Raw genomic sequence first — 19,398 nt, 5'->3', positions numbered from 1 at the left:
TGAGAAGGTAAGGTTGATCTATCGACAAGGCCTGAATGTCGCTGACTCTTCTAGCCGATGTTAAGGCTACTAAGAAGGCTGTTTTTAACGACAAGTGTTTTAACGATGCTGTGTCTATAGGCTCAAACGGAGATTCTGTTAGAGAGTCTAAGACTAGATTTAGATCCCACGGAGCTACTCTAGGTATGTGGACAGGAGTAACTCGTTCACAGGCCGTGATGAAGCGGGATACCCATTTATTACCAGCAATATTATGGCCATAGAGGGCACCCAGAGCGGACACCTGGACCTTTAGTGTGTTAACTGACAGACCTAACTCTTTCCCTTTCTGTAGAAATTCTAGTATAGATTTTATTGGGACTTCAGAGGGGTTTGAACTAGTATGGAACTGAAGAAACTTCTTCCATACTTTGGTGTAAATTTTTGTTGTAGATGGTTTCCTGCTAAGCAGGAGTGTATCAATTAGGCCTTTTGAAAACCCCCTGGAATTTAATATCTGCCTTTCAAATTCCAGGCCGTCAGGTGGAGGCTGTCCACCTGAGGGTGGAAGAAAGGTCCCTGGGAGAGAAGGTTTGGGATTGAGGGAAGGACCCAAGGATCCGTCACCGACATCGACCGCAGGCACGAGAACCATGGTCTCTTGGGCCAGAATGGCGCTATTAGTATTATCCTGGCCTGCTCTTCCCTGATTTTCCGTATTACTTGTGGAAGCAGAATTATCGGAGGGAAAGCATACGCCAGCTTGAATTGCCAGGGTGTTTGAAGAGCATCTAGAATGTCCGGGTGATCTGCACGGGACCGAGATGCGAATTTGTGGACTTGTTTGTTTTGTTTTGTAGCGAACAGGTCTATTTGGGGTTTGCCCCATAACAATGTTATCTTGTGGAAAATGTGAGGATTGAGACACCATTCTCCTTGATGAAGAGTGTGTCGACTTAGGAAGTCCGCTTGTTGATTGTCCTCTCCTTTGATGTGGACTGCCGAGAGGGACAACAGATGCTTTTCGGCCAGGATTAAGGTACTGTTTGCGGAAGACATTAGAGCGTCTGATCTTGTGCCGCCTTGTTTGTTTAAATACGCCACTGTCGTAGTGTTGTCTGAACAGATTCGGACGTGGCTTCCTCGTAGCTGTGGGAGAAATTGACGCAGTGCATAGTTTACCGCATTCAATTCTTTTAGGTTTGATGAATATAAATCCTCATTCTTATCCCAGGTTCCCTGGCAGAATCTATCTCCCATGTGTGCGCCCCACCCGTGGGGACTAGCGTCCGTAGTTATCGTGTGGGATGGTGATATTACCCAAGGGACACCCCCCGCTAGGTTGTCTTTATTTAGCCACCATTCTAAGGAGGATAAGACTTTCTCGGATAAAGTTATTTTTGATTCAAGGTGCCCCAGAAATTTCCTCTGTTCCCGAAGTATCTGATGTTGTAATGTTCGGGTATGAAGTTGTGCCCACTGAACGGCTGGAGTACAGGAGGAGAGGGATCCTAGCAAGGACATTCCTGCTCTCAGGGACATTTGAGGTTTGTGAATGGCCGCCATAACTTTACCCTCTATAAGAGATATTTTTTCTTGGGGAAGTAGACATTTTTGCTTTATGGAATCTAGATTAAATCCCAAAAATGTTTGAAGAGAAAGTGGGAGGAGTCTGGATTTTTTATAGTTGACGATCCAGCCCAGGCTTTCTAAGGACGAGACAGTGTCAGCTAATCGTTCCGCACACTGAAGGGACGAATTCCCTACAACTAAAAAATCATCTAAGTAGGGAATGATTAATGTGTCTCTTTGGCGAAGGTAGGCCATTACTTCTAACATTACCTTCGTGAAGATCCTGGGTGCCGTGGAGAGACCGAAGGGCATGGCTGTATACTGGAAATGATGAATCTCCCCCTCAAGAGTTACTGCCACTCTTAAGTATTTTTGATATCTACTATGGATAGGGAGATGGTAGTAGGCATCTTTTAAATCAATGCCGCCCATTCTACAATTTGGAAAAAGGAGCTTAATGGCCGATCTAATAGACTCCATTTTAAACGTATAATTTTTAATAAACGTATTGAGTTTTTTAAGATTTATAATTGTTCGAAAAGAACCATCGGGTTTAGGGATTAAAAATAACGGAGAGTAGAACCCTTTACCCTCTTGTCCCTTTGGCACCCGAACTAAAACATTTTTAACTATAAGACTTCTAATTTCCAGTTCAAGGGCCTTCTGTTGCACTGGTGAGGAAAGGGCTGTTAAAATAAAGGAATCATGGGGAATTTGGAGGAATTCTATTTTCATTCCTTCCTTAATAATATTTAGCACCCAGGAACTTGACGTGATTTTTCGCCATTGGGGAAAGAAAAATTTTAACCTGCCCCCTACTGGGGTGTCTGGTGTTTCAGAATTTGTTGTCTCTACGGAAGGGGGGGCCTTTGAACATAGTGCCACCCTGTTTTCCCTCTCTTGTGGCCCATCGTGACGGTCTTTCATTTTGTGTTCTTTTCCCGAACGGCCTCTTCCTAAAGGTCTTCCTATAGAAAGGAATTGAGGGGTCAGGGAAGGCTTTTTTCCTCTCTTTTGCTTTTTTGAGGATCTCGTCTAATGCTTTCCCAAACAAAAACTCACCCTCACACGGAATAGCGCAGATCTTAGCCTTTGACTGCGTATCCCCCTTCCAGCTCTTCATCCATAACGCACGTCTGGCATTATTAATTAGACCGGCTGACCTTGCTGCGAGGCGAAGGGAGTCAGCTGAAGCATCGGCCATGAATGCTGCTGCACCTCTAATTAGTGGTATCGCATCCCGCAATTTTTGTCTGGAGACCCCCTGTTCGATTTGTTGATCCAGCTGATCAATCCACACAAGCATGGATCTAGCTGTGCACGTGCTGGCAATTGATGGCTTAAATATGCCCGTGGAAGCCTCCCATGATCGTTTCAGTGACGATTCTGCCTTCCGATCTAAAGGATCAGAAAGTAGGCCCGCATCCTCGACTGGTAGGGCTGACTGTTTTGAGGTGGAGGCGACTGCAGCGTCCACCTTAGGGATTTTAGTCCATGAAATTAACTCCTCATCATTAAAGGGGTACTTCCTTTTGGAGGCTGACGGGAGGAAACCTCTCTGGTCCTGTTTCTCCCACTCCCTCTTTATCAGAGCCTTAACCGCAGGAATTACTGGGAATGCTCTTCTCTTCCTCTCCGCCAACCCTGCAAACATGATGTCTTGTGCAGTTTGGTCGTCTTTTGTATCCTCACAACCTATAGTATTCCTGATGGACTTTACTAGGTTGTCCACCCCATCAAGGGGAAAACAAGCTCGACCCTCAATGTCGGAATGTGTTGAGGAAGAGGATGACGCCTGCGAGGAGTCTGAGTGGATAACGCCTTCCTCCTCGGACTCAGAGCTAGATACAGCCTTTTCTTTCCCGGATCTTTTAGGGGGGGTACTGGCTTGTGAGATGGCCTGTAGTTCCTCTCTAATTATGGCCCGTATATCTGTGACCGACATAGATGGACTCTGCATTGTTTCCGCCATACACTGATTGCAGAGTTTTTTGGGGTGGGAATCTGGGAGAGGCTCGTCACATAACGCACATTGCTTGTGCTTAGATTTCTGTCTCCTTTTGGCCTGGGAGAAGAAGACATTTGTGGAAAAGGGTGTCAGCTTTATAGGCAGAGGGGAAATCACACTCACCCAGTGAAGCTGTACGGTACCGAAATAGGAGGCTGCGACTTTCTGGATCTTGAATCCTTGGTCTCACTCCTGTGGCTGGCATCTGAGGACTTTCTGCTGGCTGGCTCACCTGCTGGGTCCACAGTCTTGCCTGGGGACGACATGTTGCATCGCCTGTGCGTTTGCAACTTCCCCTCTTTTATAGGCCAGATCCGGTCAGTAACTTTTTTTTTTTTTTTTTTTTTTTTTCCTGCAGTGCACTGCGCATGCGCGAAACCGCGCTTTTCCCCACCGCTGTGTGAGTGACCCGGAAGTGTCCTCTACCTCCGGGTCACTCTGGGGATTCTTACACCGCTCCTGCGCATGTGCGGCCGCCATTATCCCGGCCTGCGCTATGGAGCGGTGTACCGGCTGCCGCTGCAGCTGTGCCGCAGATCCCGGACCCTTTACCTGTGGTCCGCGTCTGGAGCCTCTCAAGGCCGCACCTCTGCAGCGTTGTTCCGTGGAATCGGCGTCGTCTCCCCCGGACTCAGCCATCCCACATGCCGGCCAGACGAGGGGGGAGCCGTCTAACGGAATCTCCCCCGACGCTGCATCTGGACTGCATCCCCTGCCGTTCCCGCAGAGACCGCACAGGCGGATGCTCCTAGCCCAGGTAAGATCTTCTGTAGACTTCAGAGATCCTGTCCCCTGGGAACAGGAAACCTAAACTGAGGAGGAGAGGGGGACCGCCCCCTTTTATGTCTCTGTAGGTTTCCTGTTCCTTGGGGCGGATCCCTATCTCTCCAGTGGGTGCTGTCATGGCGAAGGGTAAAAAAGGCACCTTTTTGCTTCGGGTCCTTCGACTCCCATCGCTCCCTTTGTTCGAACGGTTTGTTCCTGGTAAAGGGGCGTCTTGAAGGCTCTCCTGTAAGACGGAAGATACTGGTTAGGGAAGCCTTTTTTCCTTTCTCCTGCTTTACTCAGGAGTTCATCCAGAGCTTTTCCGAAAAGGAACTCACCCTGGCAGGGGATCGCACAAAGTTTTGCTTTGGCCTGTGCGTCCCCTTTCCAGTTCTTTAGCCAGAGTGCTCGCCGGGCTGTGTTCACTAGGCCGGCTGACCTGGCTGCTAGGCGTAGCGAATCCACAGAGGCATCAGCCAGGAATGCTACTGCTTCTTTGATTAGAGGGAATTTCGGCAGGATTGACTCTCTCGAAGTTCTACCTCTAATCTGTTCCTCCAGTTGCTCCATCCACACTAGTAGTGACCTCGCAGTGCAGGTACTAGATATGGCGGGCCTGAACGCCCCCGTGTTGGCTTCCCACGACCTTTTTAGTAAAGCTTCTGCTTTACGGTCCAGCGGGTCTGTCAGGACTCCTGAATCCTCCACCGGTAAGACCGGTTTGGTTGTGGAGGCTACAGCGGCATCAACCTTCGGCACCTTTGACCAGGTATTTAGCTCCTCGTCGCTGAAGGGATAGCGTCTTTTAGAGGATGATGGTAGAAAACCTCTATTTTGCTTATCCCACTCTTTTTTTACTATTTCTTTAATAGTTTTTATGACGGGGAAGGACCTACGTTTCCTCTGTCCTAACCCCGCGAACATGATGTCCTGAGCCGATTTACTTTCTTTCTCATCTGAGCACCCCATCGTGCTTCTGACAGATTTTATTAAGTTATCCACACTGCTGTTGGGAAGACAAAGTCCCCCTTCAGTCTCGGATGAGCTCGGCTGGGATTCCACTTCACCTGAGGATATACGTACATCCTCTGACTGTGAACTGACTGGAGATTTGGACCTACTAAGCTGACGGGTACTGGTGCTACTTGTCTGCGCCAACCCCTGCATTTCTTCCCGGATTATAGCTCTAACATCTGATGGAGTCATTATGTTTTCCTGCCGTAAGGTTTGCATGATACACTCCGAACACAGTTTTTTAACGTAATCATCCGGGAGGGGCTGCGTACATAAAGCACATTCCTTGTGCTTGGACTTGTGTGTCCTTTTCTTAGTCTAGAGGAAGGATACAGGAGGAACATATATCAGCACATAGGAAGAGACTCTTTCAAAAACTCACCCAGTGAAGCTGACAGGTACCGGTTCTGGAGGCGGATTTCGCTTGGTGGTAGAACCTTTCTCTGGAGGTCGACCACCACTCTTTGTGCTGCTCCTAGCGCTTCTCTCCTTGCTGGGAGAACGCTGTTGCACTGCAGGCAAGTGCGCATCGTCGGCCGGTGAAGCCATCTTACACACACCGGCCCGACGCTAGCGCTGCATTTTTAAATCTGCCGCCCATTCTCCTGCCTCCCCGGACCAACCCGGAAGTGCTCCAGCGACTTCCGGGTTAGACGCGCCGCTCTCACTAACCATGCGGCGGCCAGGGATATTAAGCCGGCCGCAGCAGCGCGCGCGTCCTCACGGTGCCGGGCGGACCCACGGTGACCGGACCCGGACCGTGGATGCTTGGCCAGACGAGGGGGGAGGCTGCAAGCAGGGGCTCCCCCGCCGCTGCTTCTGGAACCGCAGCCCCTGCCGTTCCCTCAGATACCGACGCAGGCGGGTGCATGGCCCAGGGATCCTCTTCATCTGTAAGTAAGCTGGGTCCCTGTAGGAACAGGAAACCTAAACTGAGGAGGAGAGGGGACCGCCTCCTTTTATTCTGTAGGTTTCCTGTTCCTATGGAGCGGATCCCTCTCTCTCATGTGGGGTGCTGTCGTGGCGAAGGGTAAAAATACGGTATATATATATGTATGTATATGTATATACATATACACATACACACACACACTGATGTGTTTCTAATCCGTACTCGCTGTCAGGTCGCCTTCGTTATAACTTACCTTTCCATTTGGTGAATGATGTCCGGCAGAAGCTCGGTTATATCTTTGGAACAGGTGAACTTTCTCCCAAATGGTATATCCGAAATGACGACGTCCATGCTCTCTGGGATAACTGGAAGGGCTGTATGACCGACAGAACAGGTAAAATTAGTGGTGTATTCATGACAAATAAAAAAAAAACAAAGCCTCAGAACAAGGCGATGGCGAAACCTTCCATCCTAGAGTACACGCTCAGGATATAGCAGGGTTAGCACAGTCACTTTGGGTCCTGGGATCAAATCCCACCAAGGAATATTTATGTTCTCCCTTGTGTTTGCATGGGTTTCCTCCGGGTTCTCCGGTTTCCTCCCACACTCCAAGACATACTGATAGGGAATCTAGATAGTGAGCCCCAATGGGGACAGCGATGATGATGCAGTGGAGGCGAAGGGAATCGGTCATGTAAAAAACCTGCCTGCCGCTTGCAGTAAGAGCCCCGCTGCCTGGAGGAAATTAACTGTATTTCTCCCGGGAGGCTCAAGCGTTCAGTCATTGGGGAGGGCCGGCGCGGCCTCGGTCACCGCACCCCTGACAATGCCTGACAGCAGCTCTAATGCTCACTAGCTTGTTCCTGCCTCGGCGGGGTCTTACCCAGCACGGATCCTCTCAGGAAGGCTACGGAACCCATCACGCCGGCTTTCGTCACATTCTTAACAGCTATTTTTAGTTGTGATTCATTTTTGTCAATGCCAAGGAAAATCGCGTGCTGGGAAGAAGAAAAAAGAAAAACGTTCACATTATTTCAGCTCTCCATGGTGCCATATTTTAACCCTTCACCCAATTTTAGACTTTTGAGCTTACGTTTTTCAACCGCTTCTTCCAATAGTCATAACTTATTTAACTTGCGTTTGACATAGCCGTAGTTTTGCAGAACAAAAGTTGTAGTTTTGAATAAAACCATCAATTTTATCATATAATCTATGAAAAAATGGGAGGGAAAAAAAACCCCCCAAAGACGCACTTATGTCACTGTATTTTGCTTGCATGGCATTCACTGCAAAGCAACAACGATGATTACGGCGATGTCAAACTTGAACTGCTATTTTTTTTTTTTTATTTAAAGTTCTGAAAAAGAATATTTTTATTTGTGTTCCCATTTTGTTTTTCTTGTAACGTTTCCATTTTTGTGTCCATGGAGCTTGTGCGAGGGCATGTTCTATATCGGGTGCACGGATGTTCTGAGTGATACATTTTTTGGGCTACATATGGCTCCTTGATTGCATCTTAATGCTCTTTTTTTTGCAATGTTGCTGTAACTGAGAAAACATTTCTTCTTATGGCTTTTAATTTATCTTAATAGATCGGACTTAACAGTTTTTTCCTTTTAAACTTTATTTTTTGTCCCCTTAGGAAACTTTAACTTGCTGCTGTCCGACCGCTGTATTTCAGTAGAGAGATTATATATATTTTTTAATCTTTTTTAAATTGTGCGTAATAAATATATCTATAGATACAATATATCTATAGATACAATATATATATATATATATATATATATATATATATATATATATATATATATATATATATATATATATATATATTTCATTCTAATTCCATATTAAATATTATGTATGTATGTATGTATGTATGTATGTATTAAATTAAGGCCTTCTTATTTTCTCATAGCGATATTGACGGCTCACTGACATACCGGCCATTCCATGGCAGCCTCCAACAGAATCGTTCCAACACCACACATTGGATCAAGGATATATTTAGCAGTCTGAAAAAAAAGAAGACCATAGCAAAAAACGGACGACGCTCCGTATACAGACAGTACGACTACGGATGAGGCTCCGCATACAAAACTCTATACATGGATGTAATTAGTAATATCTATGCTTTCGTGGCTCCTGATAAATTAGGTGAAATCTACTTTAAATGACCTTTAACCCCTTTACCCCCAAGGGTGGTTTGCACGTTAATGACCGGGCCAATTTTTACAATTCTGACCACTGTCCCTTTATGAGGTTATAACTCTGGAACACTTCAACGGATCACGGTAATTCTGACACTGTTTTCTCGTGACATATTGTACTTCATCATAGTGGTAAAATTTCTTTGAGATTACCTGCGTTTATTTGTGAAAAAAACGGAAATTTGGGGAAAATTTCGCAATTTTCCAACTTTGAATTTTTATGCCCTTAAATCACAGACATATGTCACACAAAATACTTAATAAGTAACATTTCCCACATGTCTACTTTACATCAGCACAATTTTGGAACCAAAATGTTTTTTTGTTAGGGAGTTATAAGGGTTAAAAGTTGACCAGCAATTTCTCATTTTTACAACACCATTTTTTTTTTAGGGACCACATCTCATTTGAAGTCACTTTGAGGGGTCTATATGATAGAAAATAACCAAGTGTGACACCATTCTAAAAACTGCACCCCCCCAAGGTGCTCAAAACCACATTCAAGAAGTGTATTAACCCTTCAGGTGTTTCACAGGAATTTTTGGAATGTTTAAATAAAAATGAACATTTAACTTTTTTTTTTTTTTTTTTTTTTTTTTACACAAAAAATTTACTTCAGCTTCAATTTGTTTTATTTTACCAAGGGTAACAGGACAAAATGGACCCCAAAAATTGTTGTACAATTTGTACTGAGTACGCTGATACCCCATATGTGGGGGTAAACCACTTTTTGGGCGCATGAGAGAGCTCAGAAGGGAAGGAGCGCTATTTGACTTTTCAATGCAAAATTGACTGGAATTGAGATGGGACGCCATGTTGCATTTGGACAGCCCCTGATGTGCCTAAACATTGAAACCCCCCACAAGTGACACCATTTTGGAAAGTAGACCCCTAAGGAACTCATCTAGATGTGTGGTGAGAGCTTTGAACCCCCAAGTGTCTCACTACAGTTTATAACGCAGAGCCGTGAAAATAAAAATTCTTTTGTTTTCCCCACAAAAATGATTTTTTAGCCCCCAGTTTTGTATTTTCCCAAGGGTAACAGGAGAAATTCGACCCCAAACATTGTTGTCCAATTTGTCCTGAGTACGCTGATACCCCATATGTGGGGGGGACCACCGTTTGGGCGCATGGGAGAGCTCGGAAGGGAAGGAGCGCCATTTGGAATGCAGACTTAGATGGATTGGTCTGCAGGCGTCACGTTGCATTTGCAGAGCCCCTGATGTAACTAAACAGTAGAAACCCCCAATAAGTGACCCCATATTGAAAACTAGACCCCCCAAGGAACTTATCTAGATGTGTTGTGAGAACTCTGAACCCCCAAGTGTTTCACTACAGTTCTAAAAAATGAATAAAAGTGATTTTTTTTTTTTTTTTTTTTTTTTTTTTTTTTTTTACACAAAAATTATTTTTTAGCCCCCAGTTTTGTATTTTCCCAAGGGTAACAGGAGAAATTGGACCCCAAAAGTTGTTGTCCAATGTGTCCTGAGTACGCTGATACCCCATATGTTGGGGTAAATCCCTGTTTGTGTGCACGGGAGAGCTCGGAAGGGAAGCAGCACTGTTTTACTTTTTCAATGCAGAACTGGCTGGAATTGATATCGGACGCAATGTCGCATTTGGAGAGCCCCTGATGTGCCTAAACAGTGGAAACCCCCAATTCTAACTGAAACCCTAACCCAAACACACCCCTAACCCTAATCTCAACTGTAACCCTAACCACACTCCTAACCCCAACACACCCCTAACCCTAATCCCAACCCTATTCCCAACCGTAAATGTAATCCAAACCCTAACTTTAGCCCCAACCCTAACTGTAGCCCCAACCCTAGCCCTAACCCTAGCCCTAACCCTAGCCCTAATGGGAAAATCGAAATAAATACATTTTTTTAATTTTTTTATTTTTCTTAACTGAGGGGGTGATGAAGGGGGGTTTGATTTACTATTTATAGCGCGTTTACTAGCAGATTTTTGATTGGCAGCCGTCACACACTAAAAGACGCTTTTTATTGCAAAAAATTGTTTTTTTTTGCGTTACCATATTTTGAGTGCTATAATTTTTCCATATTTTGGTCCACAGAGTCATGTGAGGTCTTGTTTTTTGCGGGACGAGTTGACGTTTTTATTGGTAACATTTTCGGGCACGTGACATTTTTTGATCGCTTTTTATTCCGATTTTTGTGAGGCAGAATGACCAAAAACCAGCTATTCATGAATTTCTTTTTGGGGGGGCGTTTATACCATTCCACGTTTGGTAAAATGGATAAAGCAGTTTTATTCTTCGGGTCAGTACGATTACAGCGATACCTCATTTATATAATTTTTTTATGTTTTGGCGCTTTTATACGATAAAAACTATTTTATAGAAAAAATAATTATTTTTGCATCGCTTTATTCTGAGGACTATAACTTTTTTATTTTTTCGCTGATGATGCTGTATGGCGGCTCGTTTTTTGCAAGACAAGATGACGTTTTCTGTGGTACCATGGCTATTTATTTCCATCTTTTTGATCGCATGTTATTCCACTTTTTGTTTGGCGGTATGATAATAAAGCGTTGTTTTTTGCCTCTTTTTTTTTTTTTTTCTTTAACGGTGTTCACTGAAGGGGTTAACTAGTGGGACAGTTTTATAGGTTGGGTCGTTACGGACGCGGCGATACTAAATATGTGTGTACTTTTATTGTTTTTTTTTTATTCAGCTAAAGGAATGTATTTATTGGAACAATATATTTTTTTTTTAATTTAGGTTTTGTTTTTTGTTTTTTTTTTTTACACTTTTACTTTGCCCCAGGGGTGGCATCACAGTAAAGTGACAGATCGCCAATCTGACACTTTGCTGTGTACTGTGTCAGATCGGCGATCTGATGTGCACAACAGGGAGGCTTCCCGGCGCCTGCTCTGAGCAGGCGCTGTGAAGCCACCTCCCTGCAGGACCCGGATGCGGCCATTTTAGATCCGGAGCTTGCAGGGAGGAGACGCTCGGTACAAGGTGAGCACATCGCCTTGAACCGATCGTCTCAGGGAAGCACGCAGGGAGCCCCCTCCCTGCGCGATGCTTCCCTGTACCGCCGGAACACTGCGATCATGTTTGATCGCAGTGTGCCGGGAGTTAATGTGCCGGGGGCGGTCCGTGACCGCTCCTGGCACATAGTGCCGGATGTCAGCTGCGATAGTCAGCTGACACCCGGCCGCAATTGGCCGCGCTCCCCCCGTGAGCGTGGCTGATCGCGCTGGATGTACTATTCCGTCCTTGGGAAGTAGGGCCCACCCCACATGGACGGAATAGTACGTCCAATGACAGAAAGGGATTAATAAAGCGATTTTACTTACACTGATTTCCGCCATCGAGGCCATTGCCCATGCGGTGGTGGCTCGCAGTCCTGCCCTCTGAATATAATCTCTATTTGCTAGGGACTGCCTGACAACAGAAGAAAAGAGGAGGAAAATGACAGATTTTATTGTAAACTAGGAGTAAGCAGCCTCCTGACATCCGTACAGGTATAGTGCGAGGTGGAAGTGGCGGTGTGGAGCCGACATAGTTGCCCTATGTATTATACAGCCAACACCTGCCCCCAACAGCAGCGAATGAAGTCACCTCTGATCGCTGCCATTTATCCACCTAAATGCTACTGCCAATAACTGACAAAAGGCATTTATGTGTCTCAGTCTCCCTGATGCATCAATTCGGGCGACCATCACCCCTTCCCCTGCATCTGTGTCTAAAAGCCTCAGCCGCAGCAGCGCTTCAATCACAGCTGTTAGCCCAACAGTGCATATAAACGGTTGTGTTCACACATTACAATTTCTGCAGGCAAATCCTGCTCTCTTGGCAGTAAAGAAGCTGCTTACAAAAATCAGGTTTTGTTGAGTTTTATCAGGATCCCAAAGTTGAGCTTTGCTCCCACTGCAGAAGCATGAACACGGGTCACCAATACAAGACATAAAACCATATTTCCGAAAAAAAAAAGGGCAATTTGATCAAATTATTTAGTAGAAAAAGATTTTTGTGTCTGAAAAATATAGTGACTATTCTGAACAAAAAAAAAAAAACATAGGAGTTCATGAAAAATGTAGAATTACAAATGTTAAAGTGGGGGGAGGAGAATTGATCTTAATTTACCTAGGGACATTGGCAGAGCATTGAGTTTGTAGGACACTTTACTTTCACACTTTGGTCGGCCTTTCAGTTGGTCAGGTATTGTTCAATTTCACACCCTGGTCGGCCAATGTTTACCTCTAGCACTAATTTAATTACACTGCACTAATCCTAACTGCAATTCCAGGTGAGGAGACAAAGACATTATGGTTTAAACTTGCAGGGGGGGATACGGGAAAAAAAACCACCCCAAAAATAAAATGTATTTCACATCCTGCTGTACATGCTTTTTTTTTTTTTTTTTTCTTTTCACTGATTACTTATTGGTTTCTATGGGTGAAAAAACACTGAAAGAAGTGACATACTGCAGTTTGCAAATAAATGCAGCAGTTTTCCAATTGAATCAGGACGCAACGTGTGAACTTAGGGTACTGTCACACAGTGCAATTTTGATCGCTACAACGGCACGATCCGTAACGTCGCAGCGTCGTATGATTATCGCTCCAGCGTCGTAGACTGCGGTCACACTTTGCAATCACGGCGCTGGAGCGATGCCGAAGTCCCCGGGTAACCAGGGTAAACATCGGGTTACTAAGCGCAGGGCCGCGCTTAGTAACCCGATGTTTACCCTGGTTACCAGCGTAAACGTAAAAAAAACAAACAGTACATACTCACATTCCGGTGTCTGTCCCCGGCGTTCTGCTTCTCTCCACTGTGTAAGCACAATAGCCGGAAAGCAGAGCGGTGACGTCACCGCTGTGCTCGCTTTCCGGCCGGCAGGCGCTCACAGTGCAGAGAAGATGAGACGCCGGAGGACAGACACCGGAATGTAAGTATGTACTGTTTGTTTTTTTTACGTTTACGCTGGTAACCAGGGTAAACATCGGGTTACTAAGCGCGGCCCTGCGCTTAGTTACACGAAGATTACCCTGGTTACAAGCGAACACATCGCTGGATCGCTGTCACACACAACGATCCAGCGATGTCAGCGGGTGATCAAGCGACGAAAGAAAGTTCCATACGATCTGCTACGACGTACGATTCTCAGCAGGATCCCTGATCGCTGCTGCGTGTCAGACACTGCGATATCGTATGGATATCGCTGGAACGTCACGGATCGTACCGTCGTAGTGATCAAAATTGCACTGTGTGACAGTACCCTTAGCCTAAATCCATAGCAGCTTCATTTACATGCGGCCTGAGTGGTATCAGATATCACAGGCACGGCCACTGGAAATAATATAAAATTACCTTAAAATTGGGAATCCCACCACTGAATACATGTCATTCAGATGCACAAATATCTAGCATAAAACAGAAAAAAAAAAGTCAAAATACTTAAAAAAAATATTACCATAAAATACAAAATATAGAACACCTCACACACAAAATTAGGGTTATTTGGCTATCGCAGCAATGCAATAAGAAGAGATCAAAACTTACCCCAAAATGGCAATAATAAAAAAAAAAAGTCAGGTCAGGGCACAGAAAAAATAAAGTAAGCCATCACAAAGCCCCATATAGTGAAAAATGAAAAAAATGTTACAAGTATCTGAAAATTTATTTCTTTTTTCACCACGTTTGGTATCCGAGTACTTGTACTGCCATTGGGGAATCCTATTGCCGGGTCAGTTTTACCATATAATGAACATGGTAAATTAAAAAAATAAAAATAAAATGTGAAATGGTCATTCACAAACCAGAGGCAGGCCGAGCGAGTCAGAGCGGAGGCAGGCCGAGGGGCCAGGCGAGTTAGAGTGGAGGCAGGGTGAGGGGCCGAGAGAGTCAGAGCGGAGGCAGGCCGAGGGGCCGGGCGAGTCAGAGCGGAGGCAGGCCGAGGGGCCGGGCGAGTCACAGCGGAGGCAGGCCGAGGGGCCGGGCGAGTCAGAGCGGAGGCAGGCCGAGGGGCCGGGCGAGTCAGAGCGGAGGCAGGCCGAGTCAGAGCGGAGGCAGGCCGAGGGGCCGGGCGAGTCAGAGCGGAGGCAGGGCGAGGGGTCGGGCGAGTCAGAGCGGAGGCAGGCCGAGGGGCCGGGCGAGTCAGAGCGGAGGCAGGCCGAGGGGCCGGGCGAGTCAGAGCGGAGGCAGGGCGAGGGGTCGGGCGAGTCAGAGTGGAGGCAGGGCGAAGGGCCGGGCGAGTCAGAGAGGAGGCAGGCCGAAGGGCCGGGCGAGTCAGAGCGGAGGCAGGCCGAGGGGCCGGGCGAGTCAGAGCGGAGGCAGGCAGAGGAGTCGGGCGAGTCAGAGTGGAGGCAGGGTGAAGGGCCGGGCGAGTCAGAGCGGAGGCAGGCCGAGGGGCCGGGCGAGTCACAGCGGAGGCAGGCCGAGGGGCCGGGCGAGTCAGAGTGGAGGCAGGGCGAGGGGTCGGGCGAGTCAGAGTGGAGGCAGGGCGAAGGGCCGGGCGAGTCAGAGCGGAGGCAGGCCGAGGGGCCGGGCGAGTCAGAGAGGAGGCAGGCCGAAGGGCCGGGCGAGTCAGAGCGGAGGCAGGCCGAGGGGCCGGGCGAGTCAGAGAGGAGGCAGGCCGAAGGGCCGGGCGAGTCAGAGCGGAGGCAGGCAGAGGAGTCGGGCGAGTGAGAGTGGAGGCAGGAAGAGGGGTCGGGCGAGTCAGAGCGGAGGCGGGTAGAGAATCACAGATGGGGATAAACCCCAGTGCACAGACCGGACCCTGAGCATCAGAATCTAATTAGCACAACACTTCAAATAGTGATTAACTCCTTCATGACCCTGGGTATTTTCGTTCTCGTTTTTCGCTCCCCTCCTTCCCAGAGCCATAACTTAATTATTTTTCTGTCAATATGGCGGCTTATTTTTTGCGGGACAAGTTCTACTTTTGAACGACATAATTTGTTTTACCATGTCGTGTACTAGAAACCGTGAAAAAAATCCAAGTGCGGTGAAATTGCAAAAAAAAAGTGCAATCCCACACTGGTTTTTTGTTTGGCTTTTTTGCTAGGATCACTAAATGCTTAAACTGATCTGCCATTTTGATTCTCCAGGTCATTACGAGTTCATAGACACCAAACATGTCTAGGTTATATTTTATCTAAGTGGTGAAAAAAAATTCCAAACTTTGCTAAAAAAAAAGAAAAAAGGCACCATTTTCCGATACCTGTAGCGTCTCCATTTTTCGTGATCTCGGGTTGGATGAGGGCTTATTTTTTGTGCGCCGAGCTGACGTTTTTAATTATACCATTTTTGTGCAGATACGTTCTTTTGATCGCCTGTTATTGCATTTTAATTCAATGTCGCGGCAACCAAAAAAACGTAATTCTGGCGTTTCTAATTTTTTTCTCGCTACGCCTTTTAGTTCAGCGTTTGACAGCGGCATTTAACTAGTTAACAGCGGCGATTGGATCGCGATTCCACCCGCCGCTATTGCGGGCACATGTCAGCTGTTCAAAACAGCTGCCAGGTCCTGGCTAAGACGCGGGCTCACCGCCGGAGCCCGCATCAAAGCGGGGGTTCTGACCTCGGACGTACTATCCCGTCCGAGGTCAGAAAGGGGCTAAAGAAGAACCACAAAGTGGATTATTTCACCAAAGGTATCAGTGTAATCAGCATTACAGCCATGACTTTAGGTTACTAAATCCTGCTGACTGATCCTCTTTAACTTCTGTATTTTTGGATGAGGCTTCCAAATGACTACTACTTTTTTCATCGTCATTCAAATCAATTTCCCCGGCTTTTTCACGCCATGTGGGGCTTACATTTTTATATCCCTTTTGTTTCATTATTCTGTTTTTATTTACAAGCACACAGTGCTGGAAAAAAAAAACAAAAAAAAACACACACCCCACATTTTAAATCAAGTTCTCCTTTCCCTAGAAATGTTTGAACACTGGCCAAATGTTTTTGATGGGTGTTGAGCTAGAAACAGGTGTATATTTGGGATAACCTCTCTCCTTGTTGAGCGTGGCATGTTGGCGTAAGGAGACTTATAGGCCACGCAGTGCTAATCTGGGAAATAAAATATGCAAATTGTCTCTTCAGAGAGGAACAGGACTTGAACTCAAGCGCCACCTATTGGAAGCTGCGATCCTAACTCAATATAGACCGTTTAAGGAGCTTTGTCACATGACCAGAATATTTAAACAGCTATGAAATACACGTGTCTGCAAATAGACAGGCAGCGCCTTTTTCTAGGAAGTCATCTCACGGAACGTGCGCTGGGGCGCATGTAAGTGCTTATCATCACTCTGCTTCCTATACTGATATGCACACTTTTTCAGCGAGGATGATTTAACCCTAGTACTTACATCTACACAAACTTGCCTGTAGCCCTACTGTGGTCTAATATTAAGCAGCATCTCCTGCACCTTTTATTTAGCATTGCAGCCTCTGACATTTTATATGCATTTTTTAATTATATATACTGAAAAAAAATTACAACTTTTATGGCACTTATACTCTATTTGATATTTTCTGTAGTGCCTTGTCAGCCATAGCAATCTGTCAGTCCCCGATGATCAGTAGTCGGATGCCCCATTAGGATCTCACCATTTAAATGTTACTGTCATGAGGTTAATTAGCAGCAATTAAGTGGTTAACAGTAGCGCTAAGGACACTTAAGGTTAGGTGCTGGCCGTGTAATACAGCCGGGTCCTGTCCTGTGTGTAGTGGACTCGGCTTCTGATCCCTAGCACTACGACGTGTCCATATGTCATGGACTAGGAAGGATTTAATATACTAATGAAAACCAGTACCTCAAGCCGAGGGCGCTGCAGGTCAACTTTCCAACCGAACTGTTTTGAAAGTGAAACTCCAATAATGCGACTCATGTCCTAAAGGAAAAAAAAACCCAAAACCTTATGGTTAAAGGGGGATGTGAAGTGGACTTTAAATTAAGATGTCATACATGTTGATATAAGGAAAGCTGCACTAGTACGGATGGGAAGGGAGACGATCCCGGTGCCATTCTCACTTTGCATAGACACGCCAGAAGATTTAATTAATGAGGGTCTGATTGATGAAAGAGGCCAAGGAGGGTCTCCTCGGAGAGCAGACCAAGAGCTGTCAGAGGTTAGTGGGGGAAGCAGGGGGTCTCAGGATACCCAGTAATCAAGACTATGGGTCATGAGTTTTGCTACTCAAACCTAGGACATAAGGCCACCGAATAGAGGACTACGAGAGCCAACAATACCTAGAAGACCATTCCCTAAATGCAATAGTTCACATAGAAAAAAAATCCTTACAGTCACCTCCTGCCTCGACGCCATTACAGAGAGGTCAGCGTCGGATCTGCTGGCACTCAGGTAACATTGCTACGCTGCCGTCCCATGCCATTTTCTACATTGTAAATCCAACTGACCTTACTGTCGTTATAATACAAAAAAAAAAAATTCTATATTATGGAAAAAATAAAACTTACACAAAATAGCTATTTTGCACAGGGAGTTATAAAAATAAAAAACAAAAATGCATTTCCCTGGTCCAGCACACAGGGTGGTCTGTGGCAGGCAAAAAAAATACTAATATTCATGTATTTTTGGATGTCAAATCACACAGCTGGCTGTGAATAAAGCAGTAGAGAATACAAATTTAAAAAAACTGACCGTCACATCCAAACATAGTGTGAACAGGTGCTAACCTAGAGTCACCAACTCATATACAGTCAAATAAATAAGGCAGCACACTGTAGCACCATCGCATGTAAACATGAAATATGAAAACTGAATGACATCACTGCACTAGGAATATGAAAAATTGAGAACGTTTAGCCCATAAATTGGCCAATTTATGTGTACCTGATAGCCACGATAAGGCATTTCTCATATACCAGGGCCTAGCAATGCCTTTCCTCTCTGAGAATACAGTCTTCATCTGAATGGGAACCTATTCATTAGCCTTCTGACTGAGCACTCCTACTTTTAGCAACAGGTGTTTTTAATCACAGCAGGACCCTACCCCTCCACAGAGAGAGAGAGAGAGAGATTTTGGTCAAAGAGAGGACTCACAGTAGGTTCCCTTTCAGATGAACACTGTATTCTCTGAGAGGTAAGGCATTGCTAGGCCCTGGTATACGAGAAATGCCTTATCGTGGCTACAAGGTACACATAAATTAGCCAATTTATGGGTTAAACTTTCTCAATTTTTCATATTTCATGTGCAGTGATGTCATTCAATTTTCATATTTCATGTTTACATGCTATGGTGCTGCAGTGTGCTGCCTTATTTATTTAAAGCAGTAGAGAAGACCCCACTCTAGTCACTGGAGGAGGTATTGCACGATCCCAGAGAGGGAGTAAGAGGCAGAAGACCTGGTGATCGTCCCCGAAGCCGTTACCTGCGCCGTCATCGTCTTTGCACAGACACCGGCACATCGACAGGAGACTCTGAAAGTGACGGGCTCGGCGCTGTGTCCTACAAGTGGATGTGTGACGGGGTCCGGTGCCGTCCCTTCCGGCGCGGCCGCTTCTTCCGTCTCTCCCCTCCATGTTTTTGGCTTTGGCTCTGTCTGATCAGTATCGGATCTTCTCTTGAAGGCTTTCTCCTGCCCGTGGAACGTTCCCTGCGGAGGTAGCTGCTCCTGAAAGGCCTCCCACACCCGCAGGGTCTCCGGCCACAGGGACACGTCCCCCTGGACCAAACTCCGCAGAGCCACGAATACATCCCCTACAAAAGAGAAAACGTAAGAGAATACCACATCGTCACAGGGGTCCACGGCTCCCCTATGCCATTACTAATGATCAGTGGTGGTCCCGGGGGCACGACACCCACTGATCCTGACCATAGAGGGGCCCGCTCTCTTTTTCTGATCTGTTTTAATAAGCGCTTGTCTACTTTAGGTCTTTAGGAAAAGGGGAAGAACAAAAAAAAGGAAAACTGCAGAAACTTAAAAACTGTCCCTTGATGAATTGGTCAGAGG

General features: G+C 46.0%; 1 protein-coding gene across 3 annotated transcripts in view; it reads right to left on the bottom strand.

The window, feature by feature from the left end:
* Positions 1 to 19,398, bottom strand: part of THUMPD2 (THUMP domain 2 tRNA and snRNA guanosine methyltransferase) — a 32,179-nt gene that overhangs the window by 12,017 nt on the left and 764 nt on the right. For all 3 annotated transcript variants that reach the window (XR_013221993.1, XM_077291569.1, XM_077291568.1), the window contains exons 3-9: positions 18,817 to 19,145; positions 17,237 to 17,314; positions 13,791 to 13,843; positions 11,774 to 11,861; positions 8,177 to 8,248; positions 7,114 to 7,228; positions 6,484 to 6,604 (exon numbers count right to left, since the gene is read on the bottom strand). Coding sequence is in view for 2 of the 3 variants with exons in the window: in XM_077291569.1 (XP_077147684.1) it covers positions 6,484 to 6,604; positions 7,114 to 7,228; positions 8,177 to 8,248; positions 11,774 to 11,861; positions 13,791 to 13,843; positions 17,237 to 17,314; positions 18,817 to 19,145 (856 nt within the window). In the remaining variant the exon portion in view is untranslated. The remainder of the gene's footprint in view (positions 1 to 6,483; positions 6,605 to 7,113; positions 7,229 to 8,176; positions 8,249 to 11,773; positions 11,862 to 13,790; positions 13,844 to 17,236; positions 17,315 to 18,816; positions 19,146 to 19,398) is intronic.

Source organism: Ranitomeya variabilis, chromosome 2 (assembly GCF_051348905.1).
Source record: "Ranitomeya variabilis isolate aRanVar5 chromosome 2, aRanVar5.hap1, whole genome shotgun sequence".
In the NCBI taxonomy this organism is placed as follows: Eukaryota; Metazoa; Chordata; class Amphibia; order Anura; family Dendrobatidae; genus Ranitomeya; species Ranitomeya variabilis.
This window is presented reverse-complemented; position numbering and strand designations above follow the sequence as displayed.